Source organism: Schistocerca nitens, chromosome 9 (assembly GCF_023898315.1).
Source record: "Schistocerca nitens isolate TAMUIC-IGC-003100 chromosome 9, iqSchNite1.1, whole genome shotgun sequence".
In the NCBI taxonomy this organism is placed as follows: domain Eukaryota; kingdom Metazoa; phylum Arthropoda; class Insecta; order Orthoptera; family Acrididae; genus Schistocerca; species Schistocerca nitens.
Window position 1 is genome coordinate 511,282,168 of NC_064622.1, and position 19,394 is coordinate 511,301,561.

Sequence of the window (19,394 nt, forward strand, 5' to 3'; positions counted from 1 at the left end):
GTTGTGGATGATGAGGGTTTTGTCCCGTAAATACGTACAGGAGGAGGTAAAAGTGACGGAAGATGCACATAACACATTATTAATAACAGTAATAACGTGAATCAATGTCACAGTTATCTACGTGCGTACGTACGTTTTATTTCCTTTTTCTGCTTCACTTCGGTAAGATTGGCTTTTCTTTCTTCGTTATTCAAAACGACTCTATGCTTCTCGTGAAGCAGTTGATAATATCGCTTCACATTGTAATTCCTCCATGAAGACAATGTTGTATTTCAAATCCAACACTGAGGTCCGCTTAGCGTTCCAACAAAAAATACTCTTCTTCCCACTGTGGATTAACGAGTATGGGTTAAAGGACTTTTTGGCCGCGGTGGTCTAGCGGTTCTGGCGCTGCAGTCCGGAACCGCGGGACTGCTACGGTCGCAGGTTCGAATCCTGCCTCGGGCATGGGTGTGTGTGATGTCCTTAGGTTAGTTAGGTTTAAGTAGTTCTAAGTTCTAGGGGACTTATGACCTAAGATGTTGAGTCCCATAGTGCTCAGAGCCATTTTTGTTAAAGGACTTTCGTTTCAACGATTTTAACTCCTCCTCAGCCATTTTCCACCCACTAGTTCTGTTGTATCACAAATACCGAACGCGATGTCTACCCAGACAATAGAAATGACGGGAAGTAAACGGACCGAGTGGCTCCGCGCGGTGCAGTGACGTGCGTGGCTGGGCGAGTAGAGGGTGGGGGTACTGCTGGCTGGCAGAGTGGGGGAGAGCCGCGGGCACACCTTGCGGAGGGTTCAAATCAAAGTAGTGTTGCGAGAGCCCCAGAGCAGTGTGATTCTTATGCTTTAACTGCATCAGCTTTGGCTATAAACACATACTTTGGCTATAAACACATACTTTTATTATAATACAAAATTCGTAAGAGCTTATTTCTTGAAACTTACTGGCAGATTACAACTGTGTTCCAGACCGAGATTCGAACTCGGGACCTTTGCCTTTCGTGGGCAAGTGCTCTACCATCTGAGCTACCCAAGCACGACTAACGCCCCCTCCTCACAGCTTTACTTCTGCCAGTACCTCGCCTCCTACCTTCCAAACTTCATAGAAGCTCTCCTGCGAACCTTGCAGAATTAGCACTCCTGAATGAATGGATATTTCCAAAGGTCCCGAATTCGAGTCTCAGTCCGGCACACAGTTTTAATCTGCCAGGAAGTTTCATATAAGCGCACACTCCGCTGCAGAGTGAAAATCTCATTCTGGAAACATCCCCGAGGCTGTGGCTAAGCCATGTCTCCGCACTATCGTTTCTTTCAGGAGTGCTAGTTCTGCAAGGTTCGCAGGAGAGCTTCTGTAAAGTTTGGAAGGTAGGAGGCGAGGTACTGGCAGAAGTAGAGCTGTGAGGACGGGGCGAGAGTCGTGCTTGGGTAGCTCAGATGGTAGAGCACTAGCCCGCGAAAAGCAAAGATCCCGAGTTCGAGTCTCGGTCAGACGCACAGTTTTAATCTGCCAGGAAGTTTCATATCAGCGCACACTCCGCTGCAGAGTGAAAATCTCATTCCAGCATATTTCTTGCTAAGCTCGGTGCAAATGTGAATTTATTCTGAATGAGCCATTCGCATATGTCCATTAGCGAGTTACGGTAGTGTAGTTTTTGTGGTCTCAGGAGTCTGCTATCGTGTATTATCAATTCTAAAAACTTGGCAACAGGGATATTAATAATCAGTACTCTTCTAACCTTTTTTGTGATGTATCCCCATTCATTTCATCGTGATATTCTTAGGACTTTGACTTCGAATGGTAAATTGTGTTCCATCAATATAACCCATTGCCCCTCTGATGTGGACAAGAAAAGCACTTTGGCCTTCTTTGCTGTTATTCTTTATACCCAGAATTTAATATTACTGGCACTTATTGACGTTTAATGCCTATGCATCCACGTAGCGTACGTGAATGCCATTGGTTATTTGCTCGCTGTTCATTATATCAGATTGCTCTCTAATAATCACCACGCTTTGCAACAAGGCCGTAATGTTTTACTAGTATGTTTCCCTTAGTTTAACATTTTTTAAAACTAAAATGCATCTCCTCCGAAATATTCCAGAACGTTTCTTCTCCTTCCAGAAAGATTATCGGTGGTTTTGAAAAAATAAGCAGCTTTCTCGACGTTAGGATTTTCATGTTATGTTTATAATAGTCCCAAAATTTTATCTGAAAAGTGCTGTATCGAAGTCATCTAGAGAAGCAAATTTTCTGGAAACCCTTTGTCTTTTTGGACTTTCTCATTTTTCTCGGTTTCTTTTGGTTTCATAAAATCCGTCAAAGTGTATTTTTCTATCCTTTCTGATATTCCACCTTATCTGCTCGCCAAATTGCTTTAGGTCCATATATCAAAGTCTGATTCTGCTACATTCATCCTGCCAAAATTGTAAAACTTTGAATATAAGCTCTCCTTCAACTGAATGGCACTGTTTTCACGACATTCTACTGATGACATTTCACGAGGACGTGTTGAAACACTTCAAAGTACATGCGCTGTAAGAACAGACATTGCGATCTGCTACCTTCAGTCATGGCAGTAATTGTTTACTCTAACACCATTATGTGTTACCATCACGCCCACAAAGGAGGGAGGGGGTCAAGTGCGAAAATATCGTGGTTGGGTAGTGCTGCTAAGGGACTGTCTACACACAAATAACGGAACAGACACAGTGGACAAGAATAGCAGGTCCTCTAAGATGAATGATTTACCGTTGGTCTACTGAATTTACCACTGTTTCTCCTCAGTTTCCCACACTAGTACAAAATAGGGCACTAATTAAAGGTACATATAACGGTCAACAGTTGTACCGAAGTGATAACACAACCACTCGGCAGCATGCAAAGAATATACAATAATAATATCAAAGAAATTAGAATGGCAGTAACTTCAAAATGCGCTTAATGTGGTACTACGACCATCAGATGATGTTTGTGAACAGAAAGTTAGGGACCATGCAATTGGGGGCACTGACAGGTAACATGGGGGTATCAGTTCCTGAACGGGTGCTCAAAAAAATTCGAATAAGGCAGTAAAGTCGAATCTGTAATATTAGGGATCCATTTCATAGAAAACAGCTTTTTAAAATTTTATTACAGTTACACTGGTCAGCGGGAACATTATGACCTACTATCGATATAAATCCGTTCAGGTGCTAACAACCTCACCTGGTAAGGAATCTCTGCTAGTCAGGCACACGGATGGTGCATGTACGAAGGTCGTTCAATAAGTAATGACCCACATTTTTCTCCATGAACATATTTATTGTTAAGAGTCAGAATCTGCTGACTATACGCATCAACATGTATTGTGCATTTTCTATTTTTCTACATAGGCTGCATCAAGTTCTATGGCCTTATGCCAACGCCGAGGAAGAACATATATTCCCTGCTGGTAAAAGCTCTTGTCCTGTAGGCATAGCCATGTTTTCTCTGCATGACTGACACTCCCGTCATTTTCAAATTGTGTTCCCCATAGAGAATCTTTAAGCGCCCCAAAGAGATGGAACTCCGAGGGTGCCAGGTGTGGACTGTAGGGTGGCTGAGGCAATGATGACCAACCCAATTTGGCCAGCGTGGCCGAGCATGGAACTCTGTTTCTGCATTTCCTGAGGCTGTGATTTTCTTTACCGGTCGCCCAACTGTACTCTTATCAACTGGAGCATCGCCATACACTGCACACAGACGTTTGTGGATGTTCACCACGGTTTCTTTTTCTGCACACAAGAATTCAATAACAGCACACTCCTTGTAACGTGAGTCGTAGGTAGACGTCATTTTGACGCTGTACTACGACTCTGCCGCCTGCCAGAACGGTTAGAAACCACCGGCTTGCAGAACAAATATCAAATTTGAAGCGCCAACAAGGACGTTTGTCTATGTATATTAATGGCTTTATCAAAAAAAAAAAATGTCGGGCATTACTTATTGAACGACCCTCGTACTACCAGTGAGTGAGAAGACCTTGCGCAGAATGGAGAGGGCGCGCGATCTGTCTGAATTTGATAGCCCGGAGGCTCGGCACGAGCATTCCGGAGACTGCTGTGGTGAGTGTCTTCAACGCGTGGCCAAACTAAAATGAAACCACGGCCAGACTTCATGGGCATCGGCGGCTACACCTCATTACAGGCGTCGGATATGGTAAGCTGACAGGCCGGTAAAACAGGGCAGGCGGTGAACAGTGGCGGAACTGACATCAGTCTTATGCTGGGAAAAGTACAAGTGTGCCTGAACACACAGTGCACCGAACACCACAACGATGAGCTTCCACAACCAACGACCCGTGGATGTGACAGTATTAACAGCAAAACATCCACAACTACGACTGAAATGGCCACGTGAACCTCGGAATGGCACAGTGGTAGAGCGTCGCACGGTATGATGAACACCGATATCTTCTTCATCATGCCGATGGGAAGGCGGAGTCCATCGTCTTCCAGGGTAACAGCTTCTTGACGCCTGTTCTGTGGACTGAGACAAGCTGGCGGTGGCTACTTTATGCTTTGTGGAACATTCTTAAGAGCAAGAATTGGTCGACCGGGGCATGTGCAAAGCACCATGAAGGCAAAGGTGTATCGTTCACTAGTTGCACACCACGTACAGCCCTTCATGAAGATTATGTTTCCCGACCCCAGTGATAATTTTCAACAACATAATGTGCCGTGTCACAGGGCCAGGAAACCGATGTAGTGTTTCGAGGGACACAGTGGCAATTCCAGTTGATGTGCGAGCCCCCCAGCTCTCCAGATCGGACACTGGTCAATTCAGTAGACCAAAGGTAAATCATTCATCTTAGCTATTCTTGTCCACTGTGTCTGTTCCGTTATTTGTATGTAGACAGTCCCTTAGCAGCACTACCCAACCACGATATTTTTGCACTTGACCCCCTCCCCCCTTTGTGGCCGTGATGGTAACACGTATTGGTGTTAGAGCAAACAATTACTGCCATGACTGAGGGTAGCGGATCGCAATGTCGGTTCTGATCGAACACATCTGGAATGTGATTGGCGGCAGATTTCATCGTCCCTTCCTCGAAATTTACGGGAATTAGATGACTTGTGTGTGCAGATATGGTGTCAACTCCCTCTATCAGCGTAACAAGGAATCACTGCTTCCATGCACAAGGCGTCGCCACTGTTATACGTGATATAGGCAGCTACCGGCTATCAAGTAGCTGATCGTAATGTTGTGGCTGAGCAATGCATTGAACTATTGCGTAAAATCTTATTATATTATCACCTATCGCGAACGAGTACTGTCACTCGACAGGCGGTCGCTGAATGTCGTCTGAATGCAAAGGTGGGTAAGAAATACAACAAAGAGAAAGTCGATGCTTTGCCAGTTACACTTGGCTAACACCCCATAAAAATTACTGCGAATGTGGGAAATAAGCATACGTTGTGGGTGTACTCACGGCGTGCGACAAACGTCGGCCGCATCAGATGGGGCAGAGGGTGGAGCAGCCACGGGCGCCGCTGCTCCGGCAGGAGTCCGGCTGTGTTTGCTCTGCGGGTGAGTGGGGGCCGCCTTCTTCTTGTCTCCAGCGGATGGAGGGCTGCGGAAAGAGACAGTAGGTCTGGAAGAGAAATGTCGTGGAGGCCAGACGTCACCTTACTACTGACGATAGTAGTCGGCCTAAGTAGTAACGCACCTGGAGAGGGTACCTTCGCCGCCTTATCGTGATCCGGCTCGTAAGTAGTCTTTGGCCACGGGGATGGGGTGGGGGGATGGTGGGGGGTCTATCGACGGTACAACCGCAATTTGAGGGTGGGGAGGAGGAAGGGGGGTGGGAACGAGTATGGACGGTACAACTATGATCTTGCTGTGAACATGAAGCTTCAAGGAAAATATAGTGTCACTCCAGCTGTCAAAGGCATTTAGCGTAAATGTTCTGTACAAGGTAAACTTACGTGATTAGAGCGATTTAGCAACAAAGAGATAGCGGATAATTTACTCACTGATGTAATATGGGCATCTGTTCCAACTAGAGGTAGGTTTGTATACATCTGACCTTTCTCTACAACTGTCATAAACGTTAAGGAGACTCACCAAGTGGAACATCTACGGGTTTACTTCAGATTGCGCTATAGCCCAAACAAGGTTGCAGTAAAGAAGAAGAGTACTAATGAAGCCATTTGCGTCTTCCATTAACCCATCTCTATGCCTGTATATATTTTCAATCCATTTTACATGCTCACAAGCATATTATGTAGGGCAATCTTAGATGAAATTTCATTGGCTCTTTGTCTTAGGGTAGTCAACATAATGGAAGAAACGATTTTTTTCTGCAGTTCTTCTGTTTCATCACATTCCAGATTAATTCTACAGCTTCAAATTGCAGTGGCATTATTAGGGAATCAGAATAATGTATTCCTTACGCTTTAAAATTGTATCTGCTTTTAAATAAGACTTTCGCTAATATGCGCAATAATTGAAGGCTCAGTTCTTTTTAAGCTCGGTTAAAAACCGATTTTTATGTGAATTAGCCATTCGATTAAATCATTTTGTGAGTTGCGTAGCGGGGCCTTTGCATATCTGAATCGTATGATACGGTGCGTTATGAATATTAACAGGTACAGTTAATATTCAGGTACAGTTCTAACCACTTCGTTAATTATCACCCTTCGTATCTTCATGGGACTTAGATTTTGAATTAAAATATGATACTGCTCCTCCGATGAGAACCTCGCTCCTACAGTATGTACGATTGTAGCTCCTCGGCCTTCACTCCTATCAGCTTTTACACCCGGGGTTTCTTATTACAGGCAAAACTTTTTTATTGTTTAATGCGTATGCAGAGATGTTTCGTCGGTGAATAGCACCTTTTCATTAGCCGGCCGCGGTGGTCTCGCGGTTCTAGGCGCGCAGTCCGGAACCGTGCGACTGCTACGGTCGCAGGTTCGAATCCTGCCTCGGGCATGGATGTGTGTGATGTCCTTAGGTTAGTTAGGTTTAAGTAGTTCTAAGTTCTAGGGGACTAATGACCACAGCAGTTGAGTCCCATAGTGCTCAGAGCCATTTGAACCAACCTTTTCATTATTTCTGTTTGCACTCAAGTAGTAAGCACGTTTCAACGAAGTCGGAACGCTCTGTTAGGATGTTGTTCATATTTTTACATTTATTGAAACCAAAATCCATCAGTTTCGAAATTTTCCTGAATGTTTCCTTTCATTCCTCAAAATTCGTCTTAGTTTTTCAAAATACAAGCACCTTTCTCAACAATCGAATTTCGTTCGTCTGCTCACAATTTCTCCAAAAATTTTCTTTGCATAAATGCTTTATCAAAATCATCTAGAGGAACAACTTCTCTAGAATGTAGGGTGGCGGCCTGCGAACAACACCACAACGGGAGAGGACGGACACGACCAACGAAGGACAGAACAAACAAGAAGAAGATCGAAACAACGGAGTCACAAGAAAACCTAACAACCACGTCCACTCGTAAGCAAAACACGAAAGTAAATAAGCTGTCTAAGGCGAGGCGATGTGTTCAGAGACGTACGCAAGGTTAGACTGGCTGGTGAGCGAGAGGCAGGCGCTTAAATGCTGTATCGGGGGCGCCGCTATTGGCCGCTGGAACCACGTGTTCCACTGTGGCGCCCCCACACTAAAAGCGGGCCAGGAGGCGCGCGCCGCCACAGCTTACAGGTGCAGAGACCTCTAGTGGTCTTCGACGTTCATGACGTCTGGTGGGGATTCAAATTCCGCGGCGCGCGGTACCAGAAATCATTTACCATTCATGTTTAAATCACACAGTGCTTCTCCTGAGACTGACATACATAATAGCTCAGTATATTAAACTAATTTTGAGCAAAATAAAGCACAGATGAAAAGTACTAACCGCGAGTATGGAGAGCGGTGCAAGAAGTATCGACCACCGCGAGAAGTATCGACCACCTCAGAGGTGCTGCACAGCAAAGTGGTACTGCGAGGCGCCGGTGAGAGGCTAGGCAGGGGTCGTGCCTGCCGCATATCTGAGGCGCCACCGCCGCGCCTCTGCCTTCAAACAGATGCCAGCAGGGCAGCTCGTTTCGAGGTAGGATGCTGCGCCCTTCCAGGAGGTTCCTGTCAGAGTAACGTGGTCGCGCTGCCGTGACACAGCCCCGTCAAGCGTCGGGGAGTGGAGAGACTCTCGTCTCCTGTGAACCGTGGCTACCCGCCAACGCTATCGGAACTGTATCAAAAAGTGTCTACGAACTTGTGTTTCCTAGAGACAATAGTGAATCCACAGTACGGCATCCTGAACTTGTGGCAATTCGCCAACCAGTAATCGTGGCTCGTCTCGTGTATTCTGAACCGCAAGTCTACGTTGCAGTCCCACAGCTACAGCCGAGCCGGATGAATAAGGATAAGCTTTGTTGTAATTAATTACCTGAATTATTACTAGTCCCCTTAGTGTCCAAGAAGTCGGACACAACACGTACAAGGGCTAACACCTGTGCTCTGGTGATAAGACAACTATTGGACAGCCGGCCGGAGTGGCCGAGCGGTTCTAGGCGCTTCAGTGTGGAACCGCGCGACCGCTACGGTCGCAGGTTCGAAACTTGCCTCGGGCATGGATGTGTGTGATGTCCTTAGGTTAGTTAGGTTTAAGTAGTTCTAAGTTCTAGGGGACTGATGACCTCATATGTTAAGTCCCATAGAGCTCAGAGCCATTTGAACTATTGGACAGCACAGTTTGAATACGTAACAACCGTCTCAGAAAAACTTGAAAGGGAATAACATCTAAACGTATTCAGTGTGGTACTGTGGTGATAAGATGATGTCTGTAGCTCGCGTGTTGCAGACCATACTGCTGGAGGGGTGGATGGAAGCCAGTGGAAAGCAGCTTTTGAACTGAGCAATCATTTAAAGAGTGTCTAAGAAACAGATCTGATTCACATTTGCCAACGAGCGTTCTCCCTGGAGAAGCTGAATTTCATCTGAGTCCATATATGAGTAAAAAAATACAACAAAGCGGTATTCGGTGCTTTGACCTTCACTCTAGGCCAACTCCACTTGAACCGTACTGTGTTTGTATGTAGTGAGCGTACTCACCGCATGCGAGAGGCGTCGGCGTCGTCGGGCGGGCCACTGTTGAGAGGCAGTACCGTGGGAGCCACGGCAGCCACGGGTGTGCGGCCCCACCTGCCGTGTCGCACAGCCGCCGCGGTGTCCCCGCTGCCCGCCGTCCTGCGCAGAGAGAGGAGAGGCGCCGCCTGAGAGAGAGCGCACGTGATTGTATTCATTTGCATGGGGGTTCGGTTGTTTGGGGAAGAGACCAAACAGCGAATTCATCGGTCTCATTAAATTAGGGAAGGATGGGGAAGGAAGTTGGCCGTGCCCTTTCTAAAGTACTATCCCGGCATTTGCCTGAAGCGATTCGGGGAAAACCTATATCATGATGGTCGAACGCGGAATTGAACCGTCGTCCTCCCGAATGTGAGTTCAGTGTGCCACCTCGCTCGGTTCATTAGCATGACTCGCCGTTATACTTTTCAACGGTAATACAGAAGGTTTGATAACCACGAGAATAACTGTTACTTCCTGTCAGATCGTAGCCCTCCATCTCACGAACTACGTTTCGATTTCTTTCCATTAGCATACATGATCACGGTCAACTTTTAACTCATGTCAAAGGAAGAAACTTTAGAGGAGACTTGCTCTTGTAGTAATAACCTATAGTGCCATAAAAGGAGGGTTATTACACAGGACAATTCAAAAACATCACTACAGAAATAATCACATAGAAATGACAAGGGCACTAATCAGACTCAGACTTTGAACTGTGCATATCAAGTCACTATGACCGTCAGATGGTGCTGAAAGCATTGGTGGCCCGTTTGTCAGAGACTTCTCTGTGAGAGACACAGACAACATCCAGGACAGCAGGTTCTGAACTTGCCAGGGAAGGTCAGTCAAAGAAGGCAGCAATGGATTCAGTACAGAATGGAGCTAAGCCAGTGGGAAATTTAACCACATTAAAATTATTATCACAGAAATTTAAATGGTGTCGAGAAAATAGAGTTCATATGCACAGGCCAACAAGCAGTTTCAAACGTTTTCATCTTATATCAACGTCGAATGAAAGTGTGGATAAAATCAGTAATGAGAAACAATTTAAGTATGTTAAAACGTAACTTCTGATCAGAGGATGCCAAAAGTAAGAAACAGGACGAAGGGGCACCATAAAGCAATGGGAAAAGAGCATTTCGCTACAGACTCATGAAACCGTGAGTTCATAAAGAATGTCAGACGGTTGTGACTTTTGCCTCTAAAGAGGGCTTGGAAACCAACGTGAGGAAGCTGAATGATAATCAGTGAAGCGTATATGTGTGTGTGTGTGTGTGTGTGTGTTCATCTGTGGGTGATAGAGAGAGAGGTAGAGAGAAAGAGAGAGAGAGAGAGAGAGAGTTGGCAACATAATCAGGTAAGGTGGGGTATCAACTTACTATAGAAACAACATGAAGCTTGTTATGGACATGGCAGAGGATGTAAGCGAGAAGTTGTAAAATAAACTGACGTTGTGATATGTAAGTCGATATCTACAGTGTAATAAAGTGTGAAGCCTGAGGTAACGAAGAGTGTCATGGTTAGGAATTAGTAAAAGTAAATCATAAAATTTATCAAGAGCTTTTTCAAAACTTACTTTTACAACTGCATTTAATTGTAATGGCTCAGTAATAATATTTCATCAAAGGTTAATAAATTACACGACCACCGCCATATTCTAGTGGTTAGTGTTACTGTCTGCGCTGCAGGAGGACCTAGTTCCATCCCAATAAGACCAGAATTTTTTCTATGGTGGGGAGATGTAAAATGGGGTCCAATCAGTTCTGTGAGGCCACATGAGAAGCTGCTTAAATAAAGAAGCAGAGGCATCATCATTAATAATGGAATGTCACAGAATTATAGACTACTCCTTGTACTGCCTTGTAAGCAAGAGTCAGCCAGTCAGAACAGGCCTAATATCTAATCCTTGAATTTACATTTGCATTTACACTAAATTATATTGTAGTAATGAAGCAAGAAAGGTGGGCTGAGATTTAATGTCTGCACTTCCAGGATGCTGTACAGTGTGTTAACTGATACACACCGTCCCTGTGTGTGATTTACAAGGGGGCTAACCAAAGTATAGTACATATTCTGGGCAACAGATGAACAGAGAGAAGAGAGAAATGTGAAGGAAAGGCACAGCATCTTGATGGTCTGTGTAAAGTTGCTGTGTTGTATGCACTGGTCTGGTGGGTGGGCGCAATGTGTTTGAGGAGTAGAAAGCTACACCCTGTACTTGAAGCATCTTGTTTACTAAATGTGTTGCATCCACAACTTGGCTGGAAAATATTCCTATCTCTTTACAGCCTGGTGGAAGAAGCTTGCTGTGGCAGGGTGAAAGGTATACCAGCTCTTCATTAAATTGTGAGCCATAGTTGTGTTCGGCTCTTCGAAAAGCTCGCCAGGCGGAGTGCTTTCGCTTCGCCTCTAGTGTTTGCGGTGGCGCTTTCGGTTTGGCGCGCTGTTTGAATCGCTATTGCCCTCTAGCGAGAGGGGGAGGAAGTGTACGGTCGCGTAGCGGTCAAGCAGTACGTAGTGGGCTGTGACCGAGAGAGGTGGTGGCGCGAGCGGGGCCCTGCTGTTGCGGGTCGTCAGCTGCTCGCCACGTGCTTTGGCTGACGACTTGGCTGTCAGGGGCTAAGTCTGCCTTACCCGCATGTGCGTGGCTTATGAAGCTTAGAAGCCGTGGTGCAGGAGATCAGCGCGTGGGACCGTGTGTCTTCTTATCGGCCGTTGAAACCACTGGCAGCGGTTGACTCTGATGAGCATTTGGAAGTGTAACGTGTTCCCAGCGCTGTGGTGGAGTGTGAGAAGTTGAGTACTGTTTTTATATATAATGGGTTTTTCAAGTTCTAGTGAAGTGTATGAGTTTCTTCACCAGTGGTTTTGTTGGGGTCTTCCCATCACAGTTTTCGTTTGCCTGTCAGCGGGAATGTGGTAATTGCTTCTTGGTCGGGCCGTCTCATTCACACCTGGATCGGGTGAGTTAGAGTTGGGGTCATGTGTCTCTGTGGTTCCAAGTCTGTACAGGCACTGCCCTTGCTACATCTTCTGGTTTTGGGTAACTTGGGGAGATGGTGGCTTGTAATGGAAGTTTTGGGGCTGATCTTCTGTGGCCCTGATGACCACCATTAACTATTCAGACTATTGTGATCTGGGCCCCTTTAGACTCATCACTCCCTCACTGAGCTAAGGAAAATTTTTTTGTGAACTGCCATTAATGTGGAGGTTTGTGTGATGGCTTATTCACATTTATCTTGTAACAACTGACAAGTGTAATATAAGTTATTTAAATGGCAAGAGACAACTATTTTAACTTCAGTACAAACTAGCTACTTAAAGGCTTTTTTAATGAATTGTTCTCTTATATATATCAAGTTTAAAATCTTATTATTGGGAAGTTGTTAACGTCATACCTTGTAATCTCCTTTTCATAAAGAAAATTTGTCAGCTATTGGAAATTGTTTTTGAAATTGTTTGTTTAAAAAATGCCATACTTAAAAATTTATTATTGAGGAAGTCTTTTAAAATAAAAAGGCATCTTTTGCAGTGTGTGTTATTTCACCAGCTCCTCCTGCCCCTACTTCCAGGATAACGTTTTGGAATAACATGTGTACTTGAGTTGTTGTTTGTTAACTGCCCTAACTGATGGTTCACATTGACTGACAGATACATCACACTGCTAAGAATCACATTGTGCTTGTGAGACGCTGGGTTTCATTTCCTCCACTGCGATCATCAACAGCAAAGCAAAGCTGCCCACTTGTGCTGCCACCTAATGAGATGTCTGTGAAAACTGGGAGGGCTGTGTGTTACGCTGCTGACGTGTGGAGAGGTCTGCCTGCTAGCTCCAAGGGCGCTGAACATTGGCTGTTACACGTGAATATAGGACTAATGTTGCTATAGTGATACGCTTTATCATTTCTAAAAGTTGCAACAAAGCTGCATTTACAGCTTGGCACAGTGAGAAATGGAAATTTGTGACTGCATCAATGCTCTCCTTGACTCATGCTGCTATGTGATACTATGCTTCTGGTGCTGGTAAAGGGTAACATACTTACTCCTCATCTTCAGCTTATCTTTATGAAACATGAACGCCATTTATGGATATCTTATCGTCAGCAGTAAGAGCGCCACCAAACAACTAAATATAACTTTCTGAAAAAGGTCTTCAATGAGCTGTACAGTGTACAGAACAAGGCCGGGCACTCGAGTGCCTGGCTACAGATTGCACACACCACAGTGTCTATTTCCATGTTGGCAGCACACTTTTGTTCCCCCAGCGAGAATCCCAAATGCTAATTATACTGTCAACGTAACCGTTGTTCAGAAGCTTGATGCTACTCACTAAACAACAACATGTAGTAAATGTGGTGTCACCGCCAGACACCACACTTGCTAGGTGGTAGCCTTTAAATCGGCCGCAGTCCGTTAGTATACGTCGGACCCACATGTCGCCACTATCAGTGACTGCAGACCGAGCGCCGCCACACGGCAGGTCTAGTCTAGAGAGCCTCCCTAGCACTCGTCCCAGTTGTACAGCCGACTTTGCTAGCGATGGTTCACTGACTACATACGCTCTCATTTGCAGAGACGACAGTTTAGCATAGCCTTCAGCTACGTCATTTGCTACGACGTAGCGAGGCGCCATATTCAGTTACTATTGAGATTGATATTGTGAATCATGTATCGTCAAGAGCGACGTTCATCATCAACGGATTAAAGTTAAGTATCAAACTAATTACGTCCACTTTCTGAATTATAATTCCTTGTCATGTTCCAGACCTCACGTCAATATAGTCCTTCCCTCCTCACACCAGCCTGCATGAGCTAAAATGCGTGCATTTCGGCCTTCACTACTAACACGGTGTTGGCTCTTCTGCCAACACAACAGTAAATATGCAATATAACAGAACTGAAAATAAGTATGAAGTGCTTAAAGGACAAACAATTTGAGAAGGTATGGAAAACTGGCTTGTTTCAATATTTTTTGCTAATTTACGAGGGGCATTCAATGAATAATGCGACACATTGTTTTCTCGGCCAGGTTTGGATGAAAAAATACGTAATTATTATTATTATCATTTTCTGTGGGACATCGTGGAATAGTCCCGCCTCAGCCCTTGTAGTTTCATGAAGTTCCGGTAAGTGACGGCAATACACACAGCCTTGAAAATCGCGTCTGTGATGGAGGTGTGTTCCAGACAGACAGTTGTAATTTAATTTGTTTTGACGGAACACAGGCCCTTCTAGAATGTCCACGAGACCTGCCAGTGAACAAAGGCACGGTGAACTGCTGGGCGAGGTGTGTGTCATCATTGTAACAATGCCATGTAAACCCGTCTGATCTCCCACGTGCTGGTTGGCCGCACACAACTGTGACTTGTACAATGTTGGAACGTACGGACACTCTCATTAGAGCTGACTGACGGATCACAATCAAACAACTTGCTGCACAGCTGGACATCAGTGTGGTAGTGATGACACACTCGTCCACCAGCTGGGATACTTAAGGTGTGTACCTGCTGGGTTCCTCGCAGCCAAACGGAAGATCACGAAGAATAACGACGAGCGATCTGTGTGGAGTTACTTGCATGTTACAAAGCTGATCGTGACAGTTTTTTTTTTTGTCGAACACCGCCAGAGGCGATGAAATACGGGTTCATCACCACGTGCCAGAAATGGGACGGGAATCCACGACACACTGCCTCTCCTATAAAGAAAAGGTGAAAGCCGGTAGAGTCATGGCGACGGTATTCTGGGTCTCTGAAGGGGATATTCTGTTTGATGTCCCCCCTCATGCTGCAACGATCAACTCTGAAACGTATTGTTCAAGCCTCAGAAAATTGAAGAAACGACTTCAGTATATTCGACGCCAGAAAATTGTATACAAACATCTCTTTCTCCGTGATAATATAAGGCCTCACATAAGTCTGCATACCCGAAAGGAGCTCACAAAATTTGAGTCATCATTCTCATCGACACTATGATCTGCTCACACCTCCGACTTCCATCTGTTAGATCTAATCAAGCATGCACTGGGCAGGAAGCAGTACGACGGAGTTTGCATTCAAAAGAGGGGGGAATAATATTGTGTACTGGAATCTTGAACAGATCCATCGTGCTTTTGGAAAGAAAAAAAATGTGTTGCACTACTTATTGAACCCCCCTCGTAGCTTATTATATAGACAGATCAATTTAGAAATTGGTCGTACGTGTTATGAGAAGACAATGAAAGCATTGTGAGATATAAGAGAATTGCCTGCAGTGATGGAGTACTTCAGAGATAAGACACATCTGAGGTACGTGTGACAAAAATTGTAGGCTCGAAAATACACCATATAAAAAACTGGGATACAGTGGCGAGTGGCCCGCCTCGGGCTCACCTAGTTTCCGCTGGTGACTCGCTGAGCAGCCTGGTCACTTCGATGACGTGTTCTAGGTGGTTCCTCATCGCTTCCGCCCAGCCCCGGGTAGACAAGACCTGGCGGTTGGCGTTTATGAAGGCGACGGCTGCCGCGGTCAGCTGGGGGCAGGAGTGCCTCACCGCCACGACAGCTGCGGCCGCCGCGTTCTCGACGTCCAGCTGAGCGGCCATCTGCCGCTCGCAGGCAGCCTTCAGGGCCGTCAGGCCGTACTTATCCGCCGCCGCCAGCAGCTGCGGGGCCGTGCTGGCCAGCTGCGGCGTCTGGAGGGTGTACATGTAGGCCAGTAGCTGCCTCATCACCGGAGCCTCCACGTCGGCGATGCTGACCCGGCCGCAGGCGGCCTCCAGCATGTCGTGCTGGAACATGGCCGCGAAGACGGGGCTCCTGGCGGCCAGGACGGCCGCGTGCGCCGCCAGCCGCGTCTGCCCCGCCTCCAGCGTCACGAAGGCGGCGTCGCCCGCGTCCAGCAGGTCGCCCAGGTCCGCGGCCGCGGGCTCCCGCCTCTCGTTAACCGCCGTCATCGAGGCGGTTCTGGAACACGGCGTCACTCAGCAGTGCTTTGCACCATGCAAGTGTAGGCCTGTACGAAGCAACAGCTATTCAAAAATAACGCAGTCTATCACAATGTATTTTTAACACCTTGATATCCTACCCGTGTAAAACCCCTTCAAATAAATCTTCCATAAAATTTCCAAAATATTCCATATTGTTGCAGTAATTTTTCCACATGACTTCAGACTCGGTGGATCCCTCACTTCCGTAATATCTGTATACAGAACAGTGTCGCTTGATAATGAAGTCTTACTGCAACTGCACTAAACCACTGTCCCTCCTGACCTCTCTCGTTACTTAGAAAAAAAACGACATTTCGTTTCTGTAAGCTGTATTACTTCGCTCTTAAGTAGTTCTGCTAGTTGCCTTGTAGGTTCACACAGTGTTTTGGTAGCCCTGCACAAGGCCGCACGTACGGAGACAGAGTTCTCGTGAAAGATAAGTAATTTAGGTTGTAATTAATTATAGTTGAACACTTTTAACTAATAAATACGTTCTTTAGTGTACGCTTCAAGCTCACCATTAAAAGTTTTTCTCTTATGTGCGTAGTGTTCTAGTAATCGCGAAAAGTTCGTTTGTTTACTTACTGCTGCTTAGGCGTAATTTTTCGAGTGTGCATATTTAGCGTTATACCGCAACTGGAAGTGCATTTGCTGAAGTATAACTGATTAAATACGTTCATTAGGGTGCTTTTCAAGCTCACCATTAAAAGTTTGTCTTTTATTTGCGTATTGTTCCAGTAATCGCCTTACTTTCCGAGTGTGCATACTTAGCATTATACCGCAATCTTAAGTGCATTTGGTATAGATTAACTAATTAAATACATTCATTAGTGTGCTCTTCAAGCTTGCCATTAAAGGTTTTTCTTTTATTTACTTCCACTTATCGAAAAAAGTTCGTTTTGGTTACATTCGGCTGTCTAGGCCTAATTTTTGATCGTGCATATTTAGCATTATACCACAGATTTAAGTGCATTTGGTAATAGTTTACTTACATATTAGTTTCCAAAACATACTTACTGATCTTTTGCATCTGTATTTAATATATTATCGTTATCACTTAGTAAATCTCTCAACCAATTTCCAAACTACCATGGATACTAAGTGTATGAGCTGCAGTAGGAAAGTTAGTTCAGCATTTTGTGCAGCTGTTGTAACAGCTGGTTTTATTCGGAAAATTGTAGCGGCGTGGGAATTGAGAAGCAAACGAGTCTCTTCCATTCTTTTGCAGGGTCTGCCCAAGAGATAGGATTATAGCTGAGCAGGAGGAGAAAATTAGAGCCCTTCAGGCTGATTTGGACAGAGCGAGGGAGGAACTGAAGAGGTTAAAGGGGGAGGAGGGTAAACAGTGGTGGGAAGTGGTAGCTGGGAACAGAGGCCACAGAAAGAGGACCGTCTGACAGTTTCCCAGTTGGCACAACCGATAGATTTGCCTTCCTACCACAGTTTAGTAAGGAAGAGGCTCCAGTAGAATTAGATGTAGTTAAGATGCAACAGAATCTCACTAAGGAACCTACTGTTTCAAAAAGAGTAGAAAGTGAGAGGAAAGATCTGTTGCTAGGTAGCAGCCTTGGAAGAGGTGTGGGCCAGATTTTGCAGGAAAAATTAGGTGACAGGTACCAGGTCACCAACTTTTTCATGCCAAGTGCAAGTTGTAGCCAGGTGGTAGAGGATATAGGTTCCTTGTGCAAGGGATTCACAAAGCAGGATCATGTGATGATAGTGCATGGAGTGGGAAGCAGTATTGATAGGGATCAAGGCTACAGTATTGTGTGACCTGGTGAAAATAGCCTCGGCAACGACCCATACCAATGTTGGGCTGGTGCCTGCTTTCGTACGGCATGATCAGCCCCAGTTGATCCGCTCTGTCAAGAGGGTAAATATGGTGTTGGATCAGTTGTGTAGGGCGGCCACTCTGTCAGACATTGGATTGGTTCCTGTCGACGCTGTTGGTAGGGGGGATTTCACGAGGCATGGCCTACATCTCAATAGGAAAGGGAAGGGTAAACTGGCAGGGTTGTTAGCGAAATCCATAAGAGGGTACACTAGTACTCAAGGATGTACCCCATTTTTAGACTAATATCAGTGTCCATATTTAATCAAAATATTGGTGGATTAAAGAAAAAAGTAGATTCTTACAAAAGTAAAGTAAAAAATGATGTTACCATATTTAACGAAAATATTGGTGGATTTAAGAAAAAAGTAGATTCTCACAAAAGTAAAGTATAAAATAATGTTACCATTTTTCACCAAAATATTGGTGGATTAAAGAAAAAAGTATATTCTCACAAAAGTAAAGTGTAAAATAATGTTACTATTTTTCACCAAAATATTCCGGGATTGAAGAATAAAGTAGATGATCTCCTGGTTTGTTTAGATGACATTGAATCTGATAATGTAATAGATATACTATGCCTGTCTGAGCATCACATTGTGTCTCATATGGAAAAGGTAAATATCAGTGGTTATACACTAGTTGCACGTATGAGTAGAAATAATAAGGTGAGAGGAGGAGTTGCCATATATGTCAAAAGTTATCACTGTATAGAAACCTTAGATACAAAAAAGTTTTGTCTAGAGAAACATATAGAAGCATGTGCCTGTCAACTTGAACTGAAGGAGGGCTCTTTTATAATTGTAACAGTATATAGGTCCCCTTCAGGAAACTTTCATTTATTCCTGGAAAACTTGAATGCCTTGTTGTGCTATCTGTCAGATACGGGAAAGCAAATTATTATTTGTGGGACTTTAATGTTTATTCACTGAAAGAGTGTAATAGGAAGAATGACCTGGAAGTCTTGCTCCGTTCTTTCAATTTGACATCTGATAGATAACACTTTCATAGACCAAGATAGGTTTAAAAACATAAATTCCTGTCCTGTTGAAAATGGGCTTTCTGATCATGTTGCTCAGCTAGTTACAGTATATCACATAGCTCCATTCAGTAATTCTAAACTTCCCTCCAAAGTTCTGCGTTCAATTAATGACTCAACAATTAGAAATTTCAGATAAAATCTTCAGCAGTTAGACTGGGATGAGGTGTACAAGGAACCTGATGCTAATTTAAATATAACTTATTTCATGATACACTTGTAAGAGAATTTGAAAACTGTTTCCCCAAGAAAGTAGTTAAATCTAATTATAAGAAACCATGCAAAAAACCTTGGCTTACTAAAGGAATAAAAATATCTTGTAACCACAAAAGGGAACTGTGTCTAACAACAAGAAAGAGTAATGACCCAGAAACAGCCAAATATTATAAAACCTACTGTGCCACATTAAGAAAGGTTATTAAAAAGTCCAGAAGCATGTGCACCATGCCTGAGATTATTACCTCTGATAACAAAATCAAA

At 44.6% G+C, this 19,394-nt stretch overlaps 1 protein-coding gene across 10 annotated transcripts in view; it reads right to left on the reverse strand.

Moving 5' to 3' along the window:
* Window positions 1-16,016, reverse strand: part of LOC126203916 (proline-rich protein 36-like) — a 50,254-nt gene extending 34,238 nt beyond the window's left edge. For 6 of the 10 annotated variants that reach the window (XM_049938314.1, XM_049938311.1, XM_049938313.1 and 3 more), the window contains exons 1-3: window positions 15,449-16,016; window positions 9,066-9,200; window positions 5,443-5,583 (exon numbers count right to left, since the gene is read on the reverse strand). In XM_049938314.1, the coding sequence (XP_049794271.1) occupies window positions 5,443-5,583; window positions 9,066-9,200; window positions 15,449-16,011 (839 nt within the window). In that variant the 5' untranslated portion in view covers window positions 16,012-16,016. Of the gene's footprint in view, window positions 1-5,442; window positions 5,584-9,065; window positions 9,227-15,448 lie in introns of all 10 variants that reach the window. The other 4 variants (XM_049938315.1, XM_049938316.1, XM_049938312.1 and 1 more) reach the window with 2 other exon arrangements.
* Between the last annotated feature and the right edge of the window lie 3,378 nt (window positions 16,017-19,394).